This window comes from Furipterus horrens, unplaced genomic scaffold (assembly GCF_987537825.1).
Source record: "Furipterus horrens unplaced genomic scaffold, mFurHor1.1.pri manual_scaffold_9, whole genome shotgun sequence".
In the NCBI taxonomy this organism is placed as follows: Eukaryota; Metazoa; Chordata; class Mammalia; order Chiroptera; family Furipteridae; genus Furipterus; species Furipterus horrens.
In genome coordinates, this window is record NW_028327179.1 from 85,807,069 (window position 1) to 85,822,834 (window position 15,766).

Below are 15,766 nucleotides of genomic sequence, written 5' to 3' on the forward strand. Positions count from 1 at the left end.
TTCTGGCACTCAAATGCTGGGTAGATGCTTGCATAAGCAAGTGCAACTAATCATCTTCTCTTTTGCCTGACTTTCTTGCTCTACAATAAATCAAGTAATGCCTTTTGTTTCTGTAGCATGTTGCAGTTATAAAGTACTTTCATATACATTGTTTGACTTTAAAAGCCTCAGCTGATACTGCCACCACCACAGTGTGTGTATGTTCGTTAGCTTCGTTTCACAGTGGATCAGAGTAAAACACAGGAAGTAAACCACAAAATGGTGCGTGTGAGCTCACTTCTCATCTATATTAATATTGCTCTTGCCACTGATCTTATGTCCAGCTCCATGTGTGAGAAAGTATGCTTTTAAACATTCAGTGTTATTTTAAATTAATGAGATAATAATTAACACTATCAGTTGTGCAACATTTATGGAAAATAAGTACTGTGGACTTCTGGTCAAGATGGCAGCACAGTAAACACTGCTCGCCTCCTCACACAACCACATCAAAATTATAACTAAAATATAGAACAACCATCACTCAGAACCATCAAAAATCAGGTTGAATGGAAGTCAGACAACTACAGAATTAAAGAAACCACATCCATCCAGACTGGCAGGAGGGGCCTAGATGGGGAGATGTGGTGAATAAAAATGTGGGAGGAATATCTTGGGAGGGAGGAGTCCCGGTCCCAAACCAGGCCCTCCAGCCCAGGGTTCCAGTGCCAGGAAGATACGTTCCCATGACTTCTGGCTGCAAAAGTCAGCAGGGATTGAATCAGTGGAAGAAACTTCTGGAGTCCCAAGCAGTTCCTTTTAAAAAACCCACACATGGATTTACTCAGACGCACTCCCTCTGAGCTCCAGCACCACTGGGGTAGCAGTTTGAAAGGTTTCAGTGACATACAGGGAGGAACTGAAGTATCTGGCATCAAGGCAGGAGCTGAGGGACAGCTTTCTCTCAGAAAAGCACACAGAGGCCATTGCCACTTTTCTGAGACATTCCCCTACAGAGCCACAGGGCCAGCAGGCGGCGGTGCCATATTTGAGACCCCATCAACCTGGCTAACACTGATTGCCCTGCCCTGAAGATCCCCTAAGACTGTCCCACCCAGCATATGGGCCTATGCAAACTGTTAACTGACTTTTCCATGTGAATGGCTGGTCTTAGCTCATGTTTCACAACTTCTTAAGTTATATCAAACAAGCAACAGCTAAGTGGCTCCAGGCCCGGCATTAGCAGCAGCCAGCTTAGATTCACAGCTTGGCTTCACCTAGGAACCTCCAAGCCCAGCTCAAGTAGCAGCCATCTCAGATTGCTTTATAGCTCATGCAGGGTGTCCCCGGGCAGAATACAGGTTGGGGCTGACTTTGGCCTGCACCACCCAGGAAACCACAGGACCTGCTCACCCAGTGGACAGCTACAGACCATGTTCAAGCACCACCACCCTGCCCCTGCACAGCTGACCCTCCATTGACCTGCCAATAGCAACCAATGCTAAACCAAAAGAGGAAGGTATACTCAGTCCACACAAAGGGTGCATCTTGAGTACTCAGCTCAGATGATAGGGGAGGCTGTGCCACTGGACCCTACAGGACCCCTACTACTGTAGGACACACTACCAAGACAGGGAGTCATATGGCAGCTCTTCCTAATACATAGAAACAAACACAGGGAGGCTGCCAAAATGAGGAGACAAGGAAACATGGCCCAAATGAAAGAACAGATCAAAACTCCAGAAAAAGAACTAAACAAAAAAATGGAGATAAGCAATCTATCAGATGCAGAGTTCAAAACAGGTTATTAGGATGCTCAGGGTATTTAGTGAGGACCTCAACAGCATAAAGAAGGTCTAGTCAGAAACAAAGGAAACATTAATTGAAATAAAGAACAATTTACAGGGAAACAACAGAGTGGATGAAGCCAGGAATCAAATCAATGATTTGGAACATAAGGAAGCAAAAAACAAGCAATCAGGACAAGAAGAAGAAAAAAGAACCCAAAAAATAAAAACAAAAACAAGAATAGTGTGAGCAGCCTCTGGAATAAGAGAAAGAGCAAGAAACTGAAAATCTGTTTGAAAAAATAATGAAAGAAAACTTCCCTAATTTGATAAGGAAATAGACATGCAAACCTAGGAAGCACAGACAGTTCCACACAAGGTGTGTGCAAAGAGGCCCACTTCAAGACACATCATAATTAAAATGCCAAAGGTTAAAGATAAAATCTTAAAAGCAGCAAGAGAAAGCTGTTAGTTACCCTACAGGGGAATTCCCATAGACTGCCAGCTGATTTCTCAAAAGAAACTTTGTAGGCTAAAAGGGATTGGCAAGAAATATTCCAAGTCATGAAAAGCAGGGACCTGCAGCTAAGATTGCTCTACCCAGCAAGGCTACCATTTAGAATCAAAAGACAGATAAAGATCTTCCCAAACAAAAAAAACCAAAGGAGTTCATCACCAAACTACTATTATGTGAAATATCAAAGGGACTTATTTTTTTAAGTATATTTTATTGATTATATTGTTACAATAGTTCCAATTTTTTCCCCTTTGCTCCCCTCCACCCAGCACCCCCCTCCCCCAGCAATCCACTCCCAAGTCAAAGGGACTTTTTTAAGAGAAAGAAGATAAAAACTATCAACAATAAAATGGCAATAAATACATATATATCAACAATTGAATCTAAAAAACAAACTAAGCAAACAAGAACAGAGACAGAATCATGGAAACAGAGTCTTTTGATGGTTGCCAGGTGGGAGGGAGTGTGGGGGAATGGGTAAGGAGGTGAGGGGGTTAAGAAGTACAAATAGGTAGTTACAGAATAGCCATGGGGATGTAAAGTACTGTACAGTACGGTATAGGAAATGAAATAGTTAAAGAACTCATAGCATGATCCATGGACATGAACAATGGTTTGGAGATTGCCTGAGGGAGTGGGGGGTGCTAGGTGGAGGGGGTAAAGGGGGGAAAATTAGGACAACTGTAATACCACAATCAATAAAATATAATTTAAAAAAGGATAGTACAGTACTGGTTTTGGTTATTAGATCTTGACTCTTCTGCAGAAACTTGATTTCCAGTGATTGGTCTGGGCTCTATTTTTACATGTGTTTTTAATTTTCTTGTTTTAAATTTATATAAACAATACTAGGGACTTTCATACATTAATATTTGTTATAATTTTAAAATATTTTTTATAAAGTAGTATAATGATTACAAATATAAAAGTAGTGTGCACGATTCTCCTTTTTCCTCAAAAATGAGCTCCTGCTTCTTTTTTAAAAAAATTTTGTTCCCTTTCCATCTACTTAAAGTGGGAGTAGGTAATTAGCTAAACTGTTTAATATGGGCAAAGAAAAATGTGAAATCATTGACTGTCCTGGTTGGTGCTCACAGAAGACTTGCTTCAAGGACGTTGCTTTGGAAACTTCAGGAACTGCATTTGTTCCTGTAGCTGGGAAGCATGCTGTCAGGACCCTTAGTGTATAGGGACCAGTCCTTGAAGTAGCTGTATCCTCTTAAGGATGGGGGGGTGGACAGGAGACGTGTAAGAGGGACTGAGACGGGTGACTGCAGGTGCAACTTGAAAAATCACTTAAATTCAACATGCATGTTATTTTATAATCTTAATTCACTGGACCCCCAGGAAAACCCAAATTTTGCTTAAAGATAGCACATGAACCCTGGCTGGTGTGGCTCAGTTGGTTGAGCATCATTCCCACAAAGCTAAAGGTCGCCAGTTTGATTCCAGGTCAGGGCACATGTCTAGGTTGTGGGTTTGGTCCCAGTCGGGGCGCGTATAAGAAGCAACTGACATCAGTTTCACACAGTGAAGCATCAGTGTGTGGTTGCCTCTTGCGTGCCCCCAACTGGGGACCCTGACCCACAACCCAGGCATGTGCCCTGACTGGGAATCGAACTGGTGTTTCTCTCTCACATCAATGTGTCTCGGCCTCCCTTTCTCCCTCCCATCCCCTCCCATCCCCCCCACCCCCTAAAAGAAAAGAAAAAAAAAGATAAATCACATGATAGTGTAGGATAGCTGTTAAGGAACTTCGGCCAATAATGGTTAGAGACTGTGCTTTAGGACAAAGACTGGGTGGATCTCTGATGGAGAAGATGGAGCAGACAGGAGATGTGGGTTCAAGTTTTGGTTTTGACACCAAAATAGATATTACTTTGGTTAACTCACTTAGCCTTTCTGGGTCTCAACTTGATCTGTAAAATGAGAAAATCAGACTAGGAAGTCTCCAAGGTCTTAAGTAGCTTAAATTTGCCTTCTGTTAAAGTAAAGCTCTGTGGGCAATTACATCTGACTAGTTATCAGGATAAGAGGATAAATTAATAGTCAGGGCAGCCAAAGTGAATAGTAACAGATTTTTCAGGCACCCTTCATCTGGGTGTCATTTGTGCTTTCTGACAAATCAAGTAGCAGAAGAAAGAGTTTTTGATGAAAAAAACTTGTCTCCTGCTTCGTCTCTTTCCTTCCCATCTCCAATTTTACAGTCCAGAGGCAGATGACCACCTTTAAAAACTATTCTACTATTTCTGCTTTTAGCTTCTCGTGGAGTCACTTCCATAGGCTTAATAATATATGTAAACTTCTGTTTCTTACTTATCAACTTAATATCTGGATATTTTTTAATAAAAATAAGCATTAACATTTTCTATTCCATCTCTTTATTTTATATCTATTATTTTTAAGTCTTAATTTTCTTGATAATTTTAAATGATAAACTTTTATTTTTTTGTAGTATTTTTATAAGTGTTTATTTGAGCTAAACTGAGGACAGTGTCAGGAAGCTGGATCTCAAATGCCCCTAAACTTTCATTTTTTGATCCATCAACTTTCAGCAGGGTCTCAACTTGCAATTTTGCGAAATAGAGTTATAACTGCAGTACTTTCCTCTTTCTATATTCCACTTTCTAGGAGCTATACTTTACTTTTACATGGTTATGGTTAAGATTTTCATTCAGTTCTCTGTCCACCACCAAGTATTATGTACTTCTTTTTATGTTTAGATTGCTGTTTTTACAGAAATTACCTTTTTATGCTTGCCGTAGTAGGAAGTGCAGAATGATAACTGTGTGATTACTTAAAATTTTATGTCCTTGTAATGCTAAGGAAGTAACTGGGTATGTGTTAAAGACGTAACTTAGTGAACCATTCATTTACTCATTCAGGCAATGGGTAGTTACTGAATATCAGAATTGTTGCCACAGTGCTGTTTATAATAGTGAAAAATTGAAAACAACCTAAATGACTTACTTTTGGGAATTAGTAAAATAAGTACTGTACACTTTTACAGGGAATGCTCTGTAAACATTTTTGAAATGATGTAAAAATGTTAACATGAATTTAAATTTAAAAAATATTTTACTATTTTTTAAAAGATTTATTTATTTATTTTTAGAGAGAGGGGAAGGGCGGGAGAGAGGAAGAGAACCATCAGTGTGTGGTTGCCTCTTGCATGCCCTCTACTAGGGACCCTGGCCCACAACCCAGGCATGTGCCCTGACTGGGAATTGAACCGGTCGGTGACCCTTTGGTTCGCAGGCTGGCACTCAGTCCACTGAGCCACACCAGCCAGGGCTAAATTCTTTATTACATTAAAATATTTGTAAAATAGTATGTAGCATCACTTTATCTTTTTTTCTTTTTTCTTTTTGTTTTAAGGACAATATAAGACATTTGGGTAAGGGGGAAGGCTAGAGGCATGTTGTGTACACCAAATTGTTAACTTCATAATGTGGCTATCCTGGGTGGTGATTTCTGTTTCTTTTTTGTTTTTTCTTAACTGTATTTTCTCAATTACCTAAAAAGAACGTGTGTTACTTCTATAATAATAAAAATTTTAAACTAAAGATAAAAAATTAGAGTTGCCAGTTGTAGCGTTTCTTGGAATACTAGTGCCAAAATAATCTAGGAGTACGTGATCAGAATTCAGTAAATATTTGTGGAATGAGAGAATGATCGAATCACAGAGATTCATAGATTCATAGTATTGCCACTTATACCTTCATACTTTTATCCAGACAAGTTCAGTTATCTCAAAAGAAAAATCTTGCATTGAACTGTCTGCCAGAATCTAAGAAACAGCTTGAACTGAACGTTGGTTGTGTAATGACAGACCCAGCAGAATTGAGGCCCACCATAGAAGCAGCCAGGCAACAATGCTGTGTTTCACAGTAAGCAGATCTGAATAAAAGTGTCCTTTGTGCTTGTCTGAGACTGAGGGGTGGGACTTGTGGCAATTTATGTTATTTCTCCTTCACGGAAGTTGAAGCAGCCTCTAATCCTGCTATCACATGACAACTACTTATTTGATTTTTGGTAATTTGGGAAACAGCTGTGGACAAATGATTTTTCTGCAAAAAAGAGCCAGCTGCATTCTGACCCATTTGCAAATAAATGCCTGGGCATACTAAACTTCCTATCCATCCTGTTTTAATCTAGGGATAGCTTCAGCAATTTACCTGCTTTTTATTGATATTTGTAGTTATTAATAAGCATCTGGATATTTGAGAATGCATTTTCTAATCCTTTTTATCATTGTCATTAACATTAATTAGGTACCTTCTCCATGCACGGTACTGTGCCAGACACCGGGTGGTAAGCTGTAAGGTGTTGTGCAATGTGGATAGACTGCTTTCCTCTCTAACAGGTGGGTCGACATTAGCTTCATTGTTAGCAGGTTAGACTGCAGTGTAAAGAAGGAGTTTTGTGTGGAGGCAGCCTGGAGCTCTGTCCCTTTGGTCCCCAGGCTTCTGAGTCTGCTGTCTGGGTGTTCATTGCTGCCTCCTTACTATGCTATATGCTGTTACAAGCTGTTGCCTCTGCCTGTGGTGCCCTTCTTTTATTCTGGCCCCTGACTCCAGACTCTTGTCTCCTTCACGATATCTGCTCGGTGTCTTTGCAGTCTTTTCTTCTCCGTGCTCCCTTAGCCCTTGGCGATTATCACTAGAATATGTTTTTGTTTTTTCTTTTTTCAATGGCAAAAGCTTTCTTACTTAACATTATTAGTTTACACTTATTTTTTAAAAACTCATATAACCCTGGGAATTAAGAACACAGTCAGAACTGGGTAGGTCAGGTCTTCTATAATGAGTAAAAGAAAGCTTTACTTCTGATTGTGAACACCTGTAGGGCAGGGGAGAGACAGTGACAGTCCTGTCTTTGCAGTGTTGAGTTCTCACAAGGGGCAGATTGATATGAATTATTGTATGAACCTACTCTGTTAGAAATTTCTTTAAAACTTAAAAATAAAATGTAGAACTGCACTTGTTCAGTGTGGAGCCACAGCTGTATGTGGCTATTTACATGAAAATGAAATAAAACTAAATAAATAAAATTACATTTTTGATTCCTTTAGTCACAGTTGTCACATTTCATGTGGTCGGTAGTCACATGTGGTTATTGGCTATTGTTTTGGACAGTGTAAATTTAGAACATTTCCATCATCACAGAGATTTCTCTTTGTCACTGCTGATCTAGAAACTAAAGAGGAGTTTATGTAATTTAAAGCATTTGGTGAAGCAGAATCACCTATTTCCTATGGAAGGATGTTTGTTCTAGTTGAAGAATTTTAAGCAACCTGAAATTCTCTGTGCTTTCTTTATATTTTTCTTTGGTTGTGGCACCCTCTACTGTTACATCTGTGATACAGCTGTATAATCATGAAATAATCTATGATTTGTGTCCAAGAACATTAATATATTTTGGAAGATTTTGTGGGTATATGAACTTTTATAGGGAGGAGATGTGTAGCTCTCACACATCCTCAAAAGAGTCCATAATTTGAAAAAGGTCAAGAACTGGTTTGTGATCTATAAGCATTTTTTCTCCCAGTGTAAAAATAAATCATGTAACTTTCCTTTGGGCATTTCTGTGCTTTATCCTTTTATATGGAATAATAATAACAACAGGGCACACTTGATCTGACACTCATTGTATACTATGTTTTATTTTAAGCCCTAGTATCCTCACAATAATTCTTAGGTAGGTTCTATTATTGTTCCCATTTGCATAAAACTAAGGCATAGAAGTCAAGTGAAACTTGTCTAAGATGCTAGTCAGTGGCAGGGCAAAGATATGAATCCAGTACTCTGGCTCCCTGCTGTAGAAGTGAGGATAAGCCTTTAAGCAGGTATAAGGTGGAACGGAGAGGAGACTTTGCGTACCTTTGTACATTTTGGGTCCAGTTACAGAATAAGAAAAAACAACAACTCAGAATTGCTGTAAGCCACACTGGACATTAGAGTTAGTACCCACCATTGATTTTCAGTAGGTAGGCGTCGATCTCATGGTCTGCCAAGAACTATGAGTGATCGAAGCTGCCGTTGCTACCACATATTCTTTGGTTTGTCCAAACACCTAACCTAGTCTGTTCATTGAATAACATGATAACTATTTTTGTGACTGTTCGTTATTGTTATTTCTGTAAAAAGACATTTGTTGTATTACTGTGCTGTCGATATTGAGGTTTGCTGAAATGTTAGTCTTATTAAGTACTTTACTTAAAGAATAGGTAAGATAGACTCAGATAAAAGTTTGTGTTTATGTCTCCTGCCTCCCTTTCTGTCTGTACCCCCTGCTCACTTCCAAGTATCCCATTTCTCTCATGAGGCACTTTATTCTCTCTAATTTTGCCTCGTTTTAATGATTCACCAAACCCAGGATTTTGAATTCAACTTCCATCAGTGTACAGAAACAGGAACCCTAGTGATGATCTTATAAAAATGTCCTTAGAATCACTTTATTGACAGTATAAAATGTCAGTACTTTTCATTGTATTGACTCACAGAAGTCGACATAAAATTTTGCTTGCTTACCAGCACTCTATGAGTAATTTCTGATGAAGGTACATTTTTTTCTTCTGTTTGTACCAGTCAGGGCCTAGTAGGTATTTCAGAGAATTTAATTCTGAGAATTGGTTAAACAGTGTTGAAGACTGAAAAAAGCAAAAAGTAGACACTGAGGTAATCTGGATATTCATAATTCCAGGAAGCAGCTACCACTCTTAGGGCTGGGGGATCAGAAGAGAAGAACCTAGGAGCTCAGAGGGGGCCCCCACCCAGCTGTCATCTGACCTCTGAGTAGGGTGCCAAGCTGCTGGTGCTGGGCTACCAGGGGAGAGAGGCACAGCTGGAGTCAGGGGATGAAGCTGTCCTCTGTTGCTGAAGCAACACTGACAGGAACGGAAACAGCAAAGAAGCTCCCTCTCCCCTCCTGTTCTCCTCTCACATTGCTGCCTCCCTTGGTAAAATGTAACTGGAAGCTGGCAGGCAAGTTTGGTGACAGGGTTAGCGGACCAAGCCCAGAGCTGGGTATAGAGCAGTTCAGATCCAGCTATAGAAAGAGACAAGAGAGGAATAGCCAGCACAACCATGTAGGAGAATAACAAACTATTATTGCCTGGATTTAGCTTTAGTAATTAAAATGTGCAACTAATTACCCCCAAGCATTTTTAAAGAGCAAATTATGATAGCTACTATGCATAGAGACTTTATGGACCCAAGCCCTTCCTTCAGTGAACTTACAGTATTGTTTTCACAAAACCGTCCGCTCATCGTTATGTCATTATGAAGTTGTGTGGTAAAGCTTGTTTTTCTCAGGTTATGTAAAAGCATCATTATTAACTGGATTTGGGGGCTGCTATTAATGTTAATGAGTATTTACAAATTTTACCAACATATTAGAATGAAAAATATGTGATTGTAGCCATACAAAATTTTGTTACTTTCAGATGATCCAAGTTAGTAATTTAGTCTTACTCAGGCAAAACTTTTTTTTAACCAATTCTTTTTTTACGGAGGGGTGTGATATGTTCATTATCTCTTTTTCTTAAATTACAGTTTACATTCAATATATTTTGTATTAGTTTCAGGTATATAGCACATTCATGTGATAAAAGATAAATTAGAAAGACTTAGAATAAAAACCAGTGGCCTTTTGCCTCATTCTTCTACTACCCCATCCCACTTTTTAAGAGACAGTTACTTTAACGTTTTTATTTATAGTTCATTTGCTCAGTGTTATCAAACAATAATTCCTTCATAACTTTAAGTAATATGTTTATACCACTTTTTCCTGGTTTATCAAACATGGGCATTTTTTAAAAAAGATTTTATTTATTTATATTGAGAGAGAGGGAGAGAAACATCAATTGATGTGAGAGAGAAACGTGGATCGGGTGCCTCTGGAACATGACCAGCTAGATCGAACCCACAACTCAGGCATGTCCCCTGACCAGGAATCAAACCAGCAACGTTCACTTTGCTGAAGGTTGCCCAATCAACTGAGCCATACCAGTCAGGGCTCCCCTCTATTTTTGGTAGTTGTACTGTAATACTAAGTTCTTCCATCTGCTTTTGATAGCATCCTCTGACTCACTGTGTAAAGATAGGATCTTAGTGCTTCTAGCCATTTGTCCACCTCTCTGTTTCTCTCCTTCCCCATTTCTCTCAGCCCTGCCTTGCTTTTACATTGTCATGATTCATGTAAGCTTTACATTGTTTTGTATTCTATATGATTTTCTGTATTTTTATTTGTAGTTGAAGTCTGAAAATGGAAACCAATGAACTGCACACATGCCTATGGCTTTTTTATTTTTTGCTTTGTAGAGCCCATTGGTGTGAGAAGAGGATTTTTTTTTTTTTTTCTCTGCAAGGCCAATATCATCCTTGGGCTATTTGAAAGGTGGTTCCTAGGATGGTCAAATGGGTTCTTATTTTAACCATCATTTATTACTCAGAATTAAGCCACATTTTACCTTGCTTTTGTTTTCACTTAGACTTTCGTGTGTAATTTTTTAAAAAAAATTTTCCTGCTTTGGTGAGATTTTGGTCCATTACCCTATGTCCCCGAAGAATGAAATTCTATCTTTGGCTTTTTTTGAAAAAGTCTGTTCTGAGTAAAATTTCTGTCCTAGTTCTAAAGTTTCGGTCCTGGACTGCCTGGGAATGTAAGTCGTGCCTCTTGGTTTTTCTGTTCCTGTCTGGACCTTAGGTACAGTAGTGCTCTGAGACTTTCCCTTTGTCAGTTCTTGAAGCTTTTCTTTTGATATGATAATGTTATTGATTAGACTAATGCTTTCTTTTACTTTCAGTTTTACTTTGATTAGATTTCCTGGCCTGTGGTTTCCTACTTTGATTTTTAAAATACTCTCTACACTTAATCTCATCTATTATGTGAGGATTAGAATAAATTTAACTCTCTTGGACATTTCATCCAAATTCCAGTAGCTCCTCTGGTATTGTGGACTACATCTACCAGGGTGCTGAGACAAGAAAATCGGATTTTTCTGTGCTCTCCTCTGTTGTTATCTTTCAGTCCCACCCTGACTGGCCTGGAGTGGCAAAAGCAGAGGCTCCTGTTCCACAGTGCACCCCTCTTTATATAATAAAGAACTCTTAGATAAAGCACACGTCACATTATTGTTTGGGGGAATGATTTTTTTTTTAAATGGAGTGTTCACTAATCTGCTGAACATCACTGGCTCCAGGTAATAGACAGTTATGCCTTTTTAATCTCATGCAGTGTTTAGAGTTACAGATTATTATATGTTGGTGGTGCTTTTATCTTGCTTTTCACAGCTGTTCAGAGGAATCACTGTCAGGTTGATGCATTTTGTGCACCGTCATGAAATGATGCTAGAGACATTGGTTATCTATAGTTCCCTGGTTTTATGTCTAGGAGAACCGTATCTCAGTTATTGGAGTTAATATAATAAAGAAGGGCTTTTTACCAAGACATTGAAACAATCTTAAGTGTCCTTTGACTGAGGATTGGGTAAAGATGTGGTAATTTATACAATGGAATACTATTCAGACATAAAAAGATGAAATACTGCTGTTTGCAACATTGATGGATTTTTGAATTTTTATTTATTTATTTTAGAGAGGGAGATAGGAGTGAGAAAGAGAGGGAGAGAAACATTGAGAGAAACATTTCGTGCACCCTGTTAGGGGACCAAACCTATAATCCAGGCATGTGCCCTGACTGGGAATCAAACTGGCAACCTTTCACTTTGCAGGGTGATGCCCAACAGACTGAGCCACATCAGTCAGGGCAACATTCTTGGATCTTGAGATTATGCTAATTGAAGTAAGTCAGATGGAAAAGGACAAGAACTATATGATTTCACTCATATTTAGGATATAAAACAAAAAGCAACAAATGAATAAACTAAGAACTCGCAGACACAGACAACAGTATGGTGGTTACCAGAGCGGAAGGGAGGTGGGGTGAAGATGAAGAGGGTAAAGGGGGTCAAATATATGGCGATGGAAGGAAACTAGACTTTGGGTGGTGAGCACACAATTGAATATACAGACACATTATAAAATTGTATGACTGAAACTTATATGATGTTACTAACCAATGTTGCCTCAATTTATTTTTTTAAAAAAATTGGAAAGATAAACCTTTTAGATGCCTGACTCAAAAACTTTTGCCCTTGATTAAAAAAAACAAAACTGGAGATGGATGTCTAATTTAAAGGTGAAGAAATTGAGGCCCAGCCCTTGTGAAATTAGTCAGGTAATGAATTAAGAAAGATAGAATCATAAAGACAGTAATTCTGGCATTATAATAATAATAATATTGAGCATTTATGTGCCAGGCACCATGTCTTTTATCTGGATGATCTCATTTATTCCTCATATTCTTTTGAATAAAGGAAATATCTTTTTCATTTCATTTAAAAAATGTTGAAATTGAGATATGTAGAGGTTAAATAACTTGTCTGGGGGTTCTGGATATCTGGTAACAGCCTGTTCTGATTTATTTATTGAGATTTTATTAAAATTTTTCAATGACAGTTGACGCACTCTTATATTAGTTTCAGGTGTATACCCCAGTGATTAGACATTATGTGCCTTAGTAAATGACCATCCTGGTACGTTCTGTTTTTTAAAAGTTCATATTATCTAACATGTTCTCATCCATTAGCAGTTCCTATATCTGTTTTGCTATCCAGAGAATCTGACTCCTTAGGGGATGAAAGCTAAAAAGCATCACTAAAAATGGCTTGGGGAGGGTGGGGCGTGATGTCTCCAGTAGAGTCTGTGTGTTAGTCATATCTGGCTTTAGGCAGCCTCTTTTATTTATTTTTTAAAAACGTTGAACACATCATTCACAAGTATCCCGCTCTGGTTCAGAGAAGGCTGAGTTACCTTTGCTTTTGCTTTTTTATAGAATGTGCTGAGTGAAAATGGTTGGAGAGGCTGAAGGATGGGATGGAGAGAGAGGTAGAAAGATGAGGCACTGGGCAGAAGTGACAAGCCTGTGAAGCAGACAGCCCTATTGATTTACGCAGTGAATTGCATGCTGGAGGAAAGAATTGAAATCCATTATGCCAAGTGCATAGTATACAAATCCCTTTGAAAAGCAGTTAGATGCCATCTAATCCTAAATCATTTAAAAACAATTTTGTACCCAGAATTCTAAAATGCCCTAAGCAGTTTGTCTTTTAGTCTAGAAGAACAATGAAACAGATGAAAAATAGTATTTTAATGTTGTCTTTCTCATATATTATGTTAATTGTGTGACTTAAATAGTGTTAAATTGCATTTTAGATATGTACAAATCTGGGAGTAGAATATATTCCCTTGAATATTCTGAAACATACCAAACATAGGATATGTAAGAAACCTCTCAAAAATTTTTTTTTATTTTGACATAATTTCAGAGTTTTAGAGAAGTTGCAGAACTAGTTTAAAGAACTGTCATTACCCAGATTTGCCAGATGTTAATATTTAGCCATGTTTTCTTTATTCTTTTCTCTTTCTATTATTGTACCAGGTACCTCTTAAAGCATCATTTAAAGAAACAAGGGCATGAGTTTGTCTGTGAAGCTATTATGCCACATAGAACTACAAGGCTGGGAGTGACCTCTCAAATGATAGCTGATTATTATATTCCTAACCTTTCTGGATTTATGGCATCCTTTTTGTAAATTAAATTGAATTTTATTTTGAACTAGAATCACTTGAGTTTTGACATGTATAGTTATGTGAGAGTGAAAAGAGATAATTAAAAGTTAGAGCCTCCCCTCTCCAAAAAAATCGGAGACAGCACAAGAATATAAAACAGAAATCAAGGATCTCAGAAAAGTAAAAAGTTGGGCAGCTAATGTAAATAGTTGACCTAAAGAAGAAAGACATATCAGGATAAGTCTTAAGAAAGCAGTTACTCAGAGGAACAAAGGATTTTAGAAGTCCTCAAGGAAGGAAAAGGAAAACTTAATAATAGACTAGAATAAAAATGAGAAAATAATTTTGCATGAATAGATAATTATGTTTTTACTTACAGTCACAAAGTTTGTTTTTCTATTGCTATATGGCTGCCTTTTGTGGGGGTCAACTCTAGATATGCATGCATTCTCTTTCATAGAGCAGAAGTTTCTAATTTTAATGATGTCCAGCTTGTATATATATATATTCATGTTTTGTATACCCATTCATCCATCAGTAGATAGTTGCGTTGCTTCCACCTTTTGGCTATTGTGGGTACTACTGCTGTGAACATGATGACGTATAAAGAGCCCTTGGAGACTCTGCTTTCAATTCTTCTGGGTTTAGACCCAGAAGTGAAATTGCGGCGTCAGATGGTGATTCTTTTAAGTTTTTTGAGGAACCAATATAAAAAGTTTTAATACAGGTATGTTTACTGCACAGATGTTTATAATAGCAGAAATTTGGAAGCAGCATCCTTGCTGTGTATCAGTAGGTGATTAGTTACATAATTATGGCACATCCATACAATGAAATATTCTTTAGCTATTTAGAAAGGTCTGGTAGATCTATGTGTTTTGACATGTCAGATGTCCAGATATATTGTAATACTAAAAAAGCAAACTATAAAATAATATGTGTAATATGAATCTTATTTTAAATCATATGCATGTATGTATGCTTCAAAAAGTTTTTTGAAGATGATGAACTTCTCTAACAGATTATAAGTGCAGTAGAAGAGCAAACCTACATTATAAATTACTGCATCATTTTAGGATTTACAAGAAGCACAGTTTTATAAGTGGAATAACCAATTTGAATGACTGTAGTTTTTGGTGAGAGAAGTTTAATTCCCATTGTTAAGTATTTCATTTACTTACTAAGTGTTATGTTTCTTATGTGTACAATGTCAAATGCCAAGTCACTGGGATCTTTTAAATATGTTTTTAAAAATATTTAAATGTCTTATTGTTATATGTAATATCGAGGGTATTGTTTTGTGACCTAAGGTATGAAATCAGCAGTGAATTTCCATCATAAGTGTTTTATATAAGGAAAATGTTCTACCATTTTGGGATCATATTTGAATGCTGCTTCCTATTTCCTATGACTTAGTGTGGTGAGGTGTGTAGTGAAATCAAAGGTTTCCCCTGCTCTTGAGGAAAATACCTTTTACTTTAAGCATTGTGTTAACAGTATGCACTGAATCCTGTTCTTTGCCTTGTTTCTGACAGATCTTCATGGAGGAACACGGAGTGACCCAAACTGAACACATGGCTACGATAGAAGCCCATGCAGTGGCCCAGCAAGTACAGCAAGTCCATGTGGCCACCTACACGGAACACAGTATGCTGAGTGCTGATGAAGAGTCTCCTTCTTCTCAAGAAGACACGTCTTACGATGATTCAGACATACTCAACTCCACAGCGGCTGATGAGGTCACAGCCCATCTGGCCGCTGCAGGTAATGTTATTTTGATTGGCAGCTCTTTATTTTTTGCCTAACTTTGCTACCCTGACTATTAGGAAGATGCAGGCACGTTCACG

At 38.0% G+C, this 15,766-nt stretch overlaps 1 protein-coding gene across 8 annotated transcripts in view; it reads left to right on the forward strand.

Annotated features, from left to right (window-relative positions):
- The window catches only part of NRF1 (nuclear respiratory factor 1), a 131,046-nt gene that overhangs the window by 25,987 nt on the left and 89,293 nt on the right, over positions 1-15,766 (forward strand). For 6 of the 8 annotated variants that reach the window (XM_090287505.1, XM_090287507.1, XM_090287511.1 and 3 more), the window contains 2 exons: positions 6,558-6,649; positions 15,455-15,683. In XM_090287505.1, coding sequence (XP_090143631.1) covers positions 15,461-15,683 — 223 coding nt within the window. In that variant the 5' untranslated portion in view covers positions 6,558-6,649; positions 15,455-15,460. The remainder of the gene's footprint in view (positions 1-6,557; positions 6,650-15,454; positions 15,684-15,766) is intronic. The other 2 variants (XM_090287508.1, XM_090287506.1) reach the window with 1 other exon arrangement.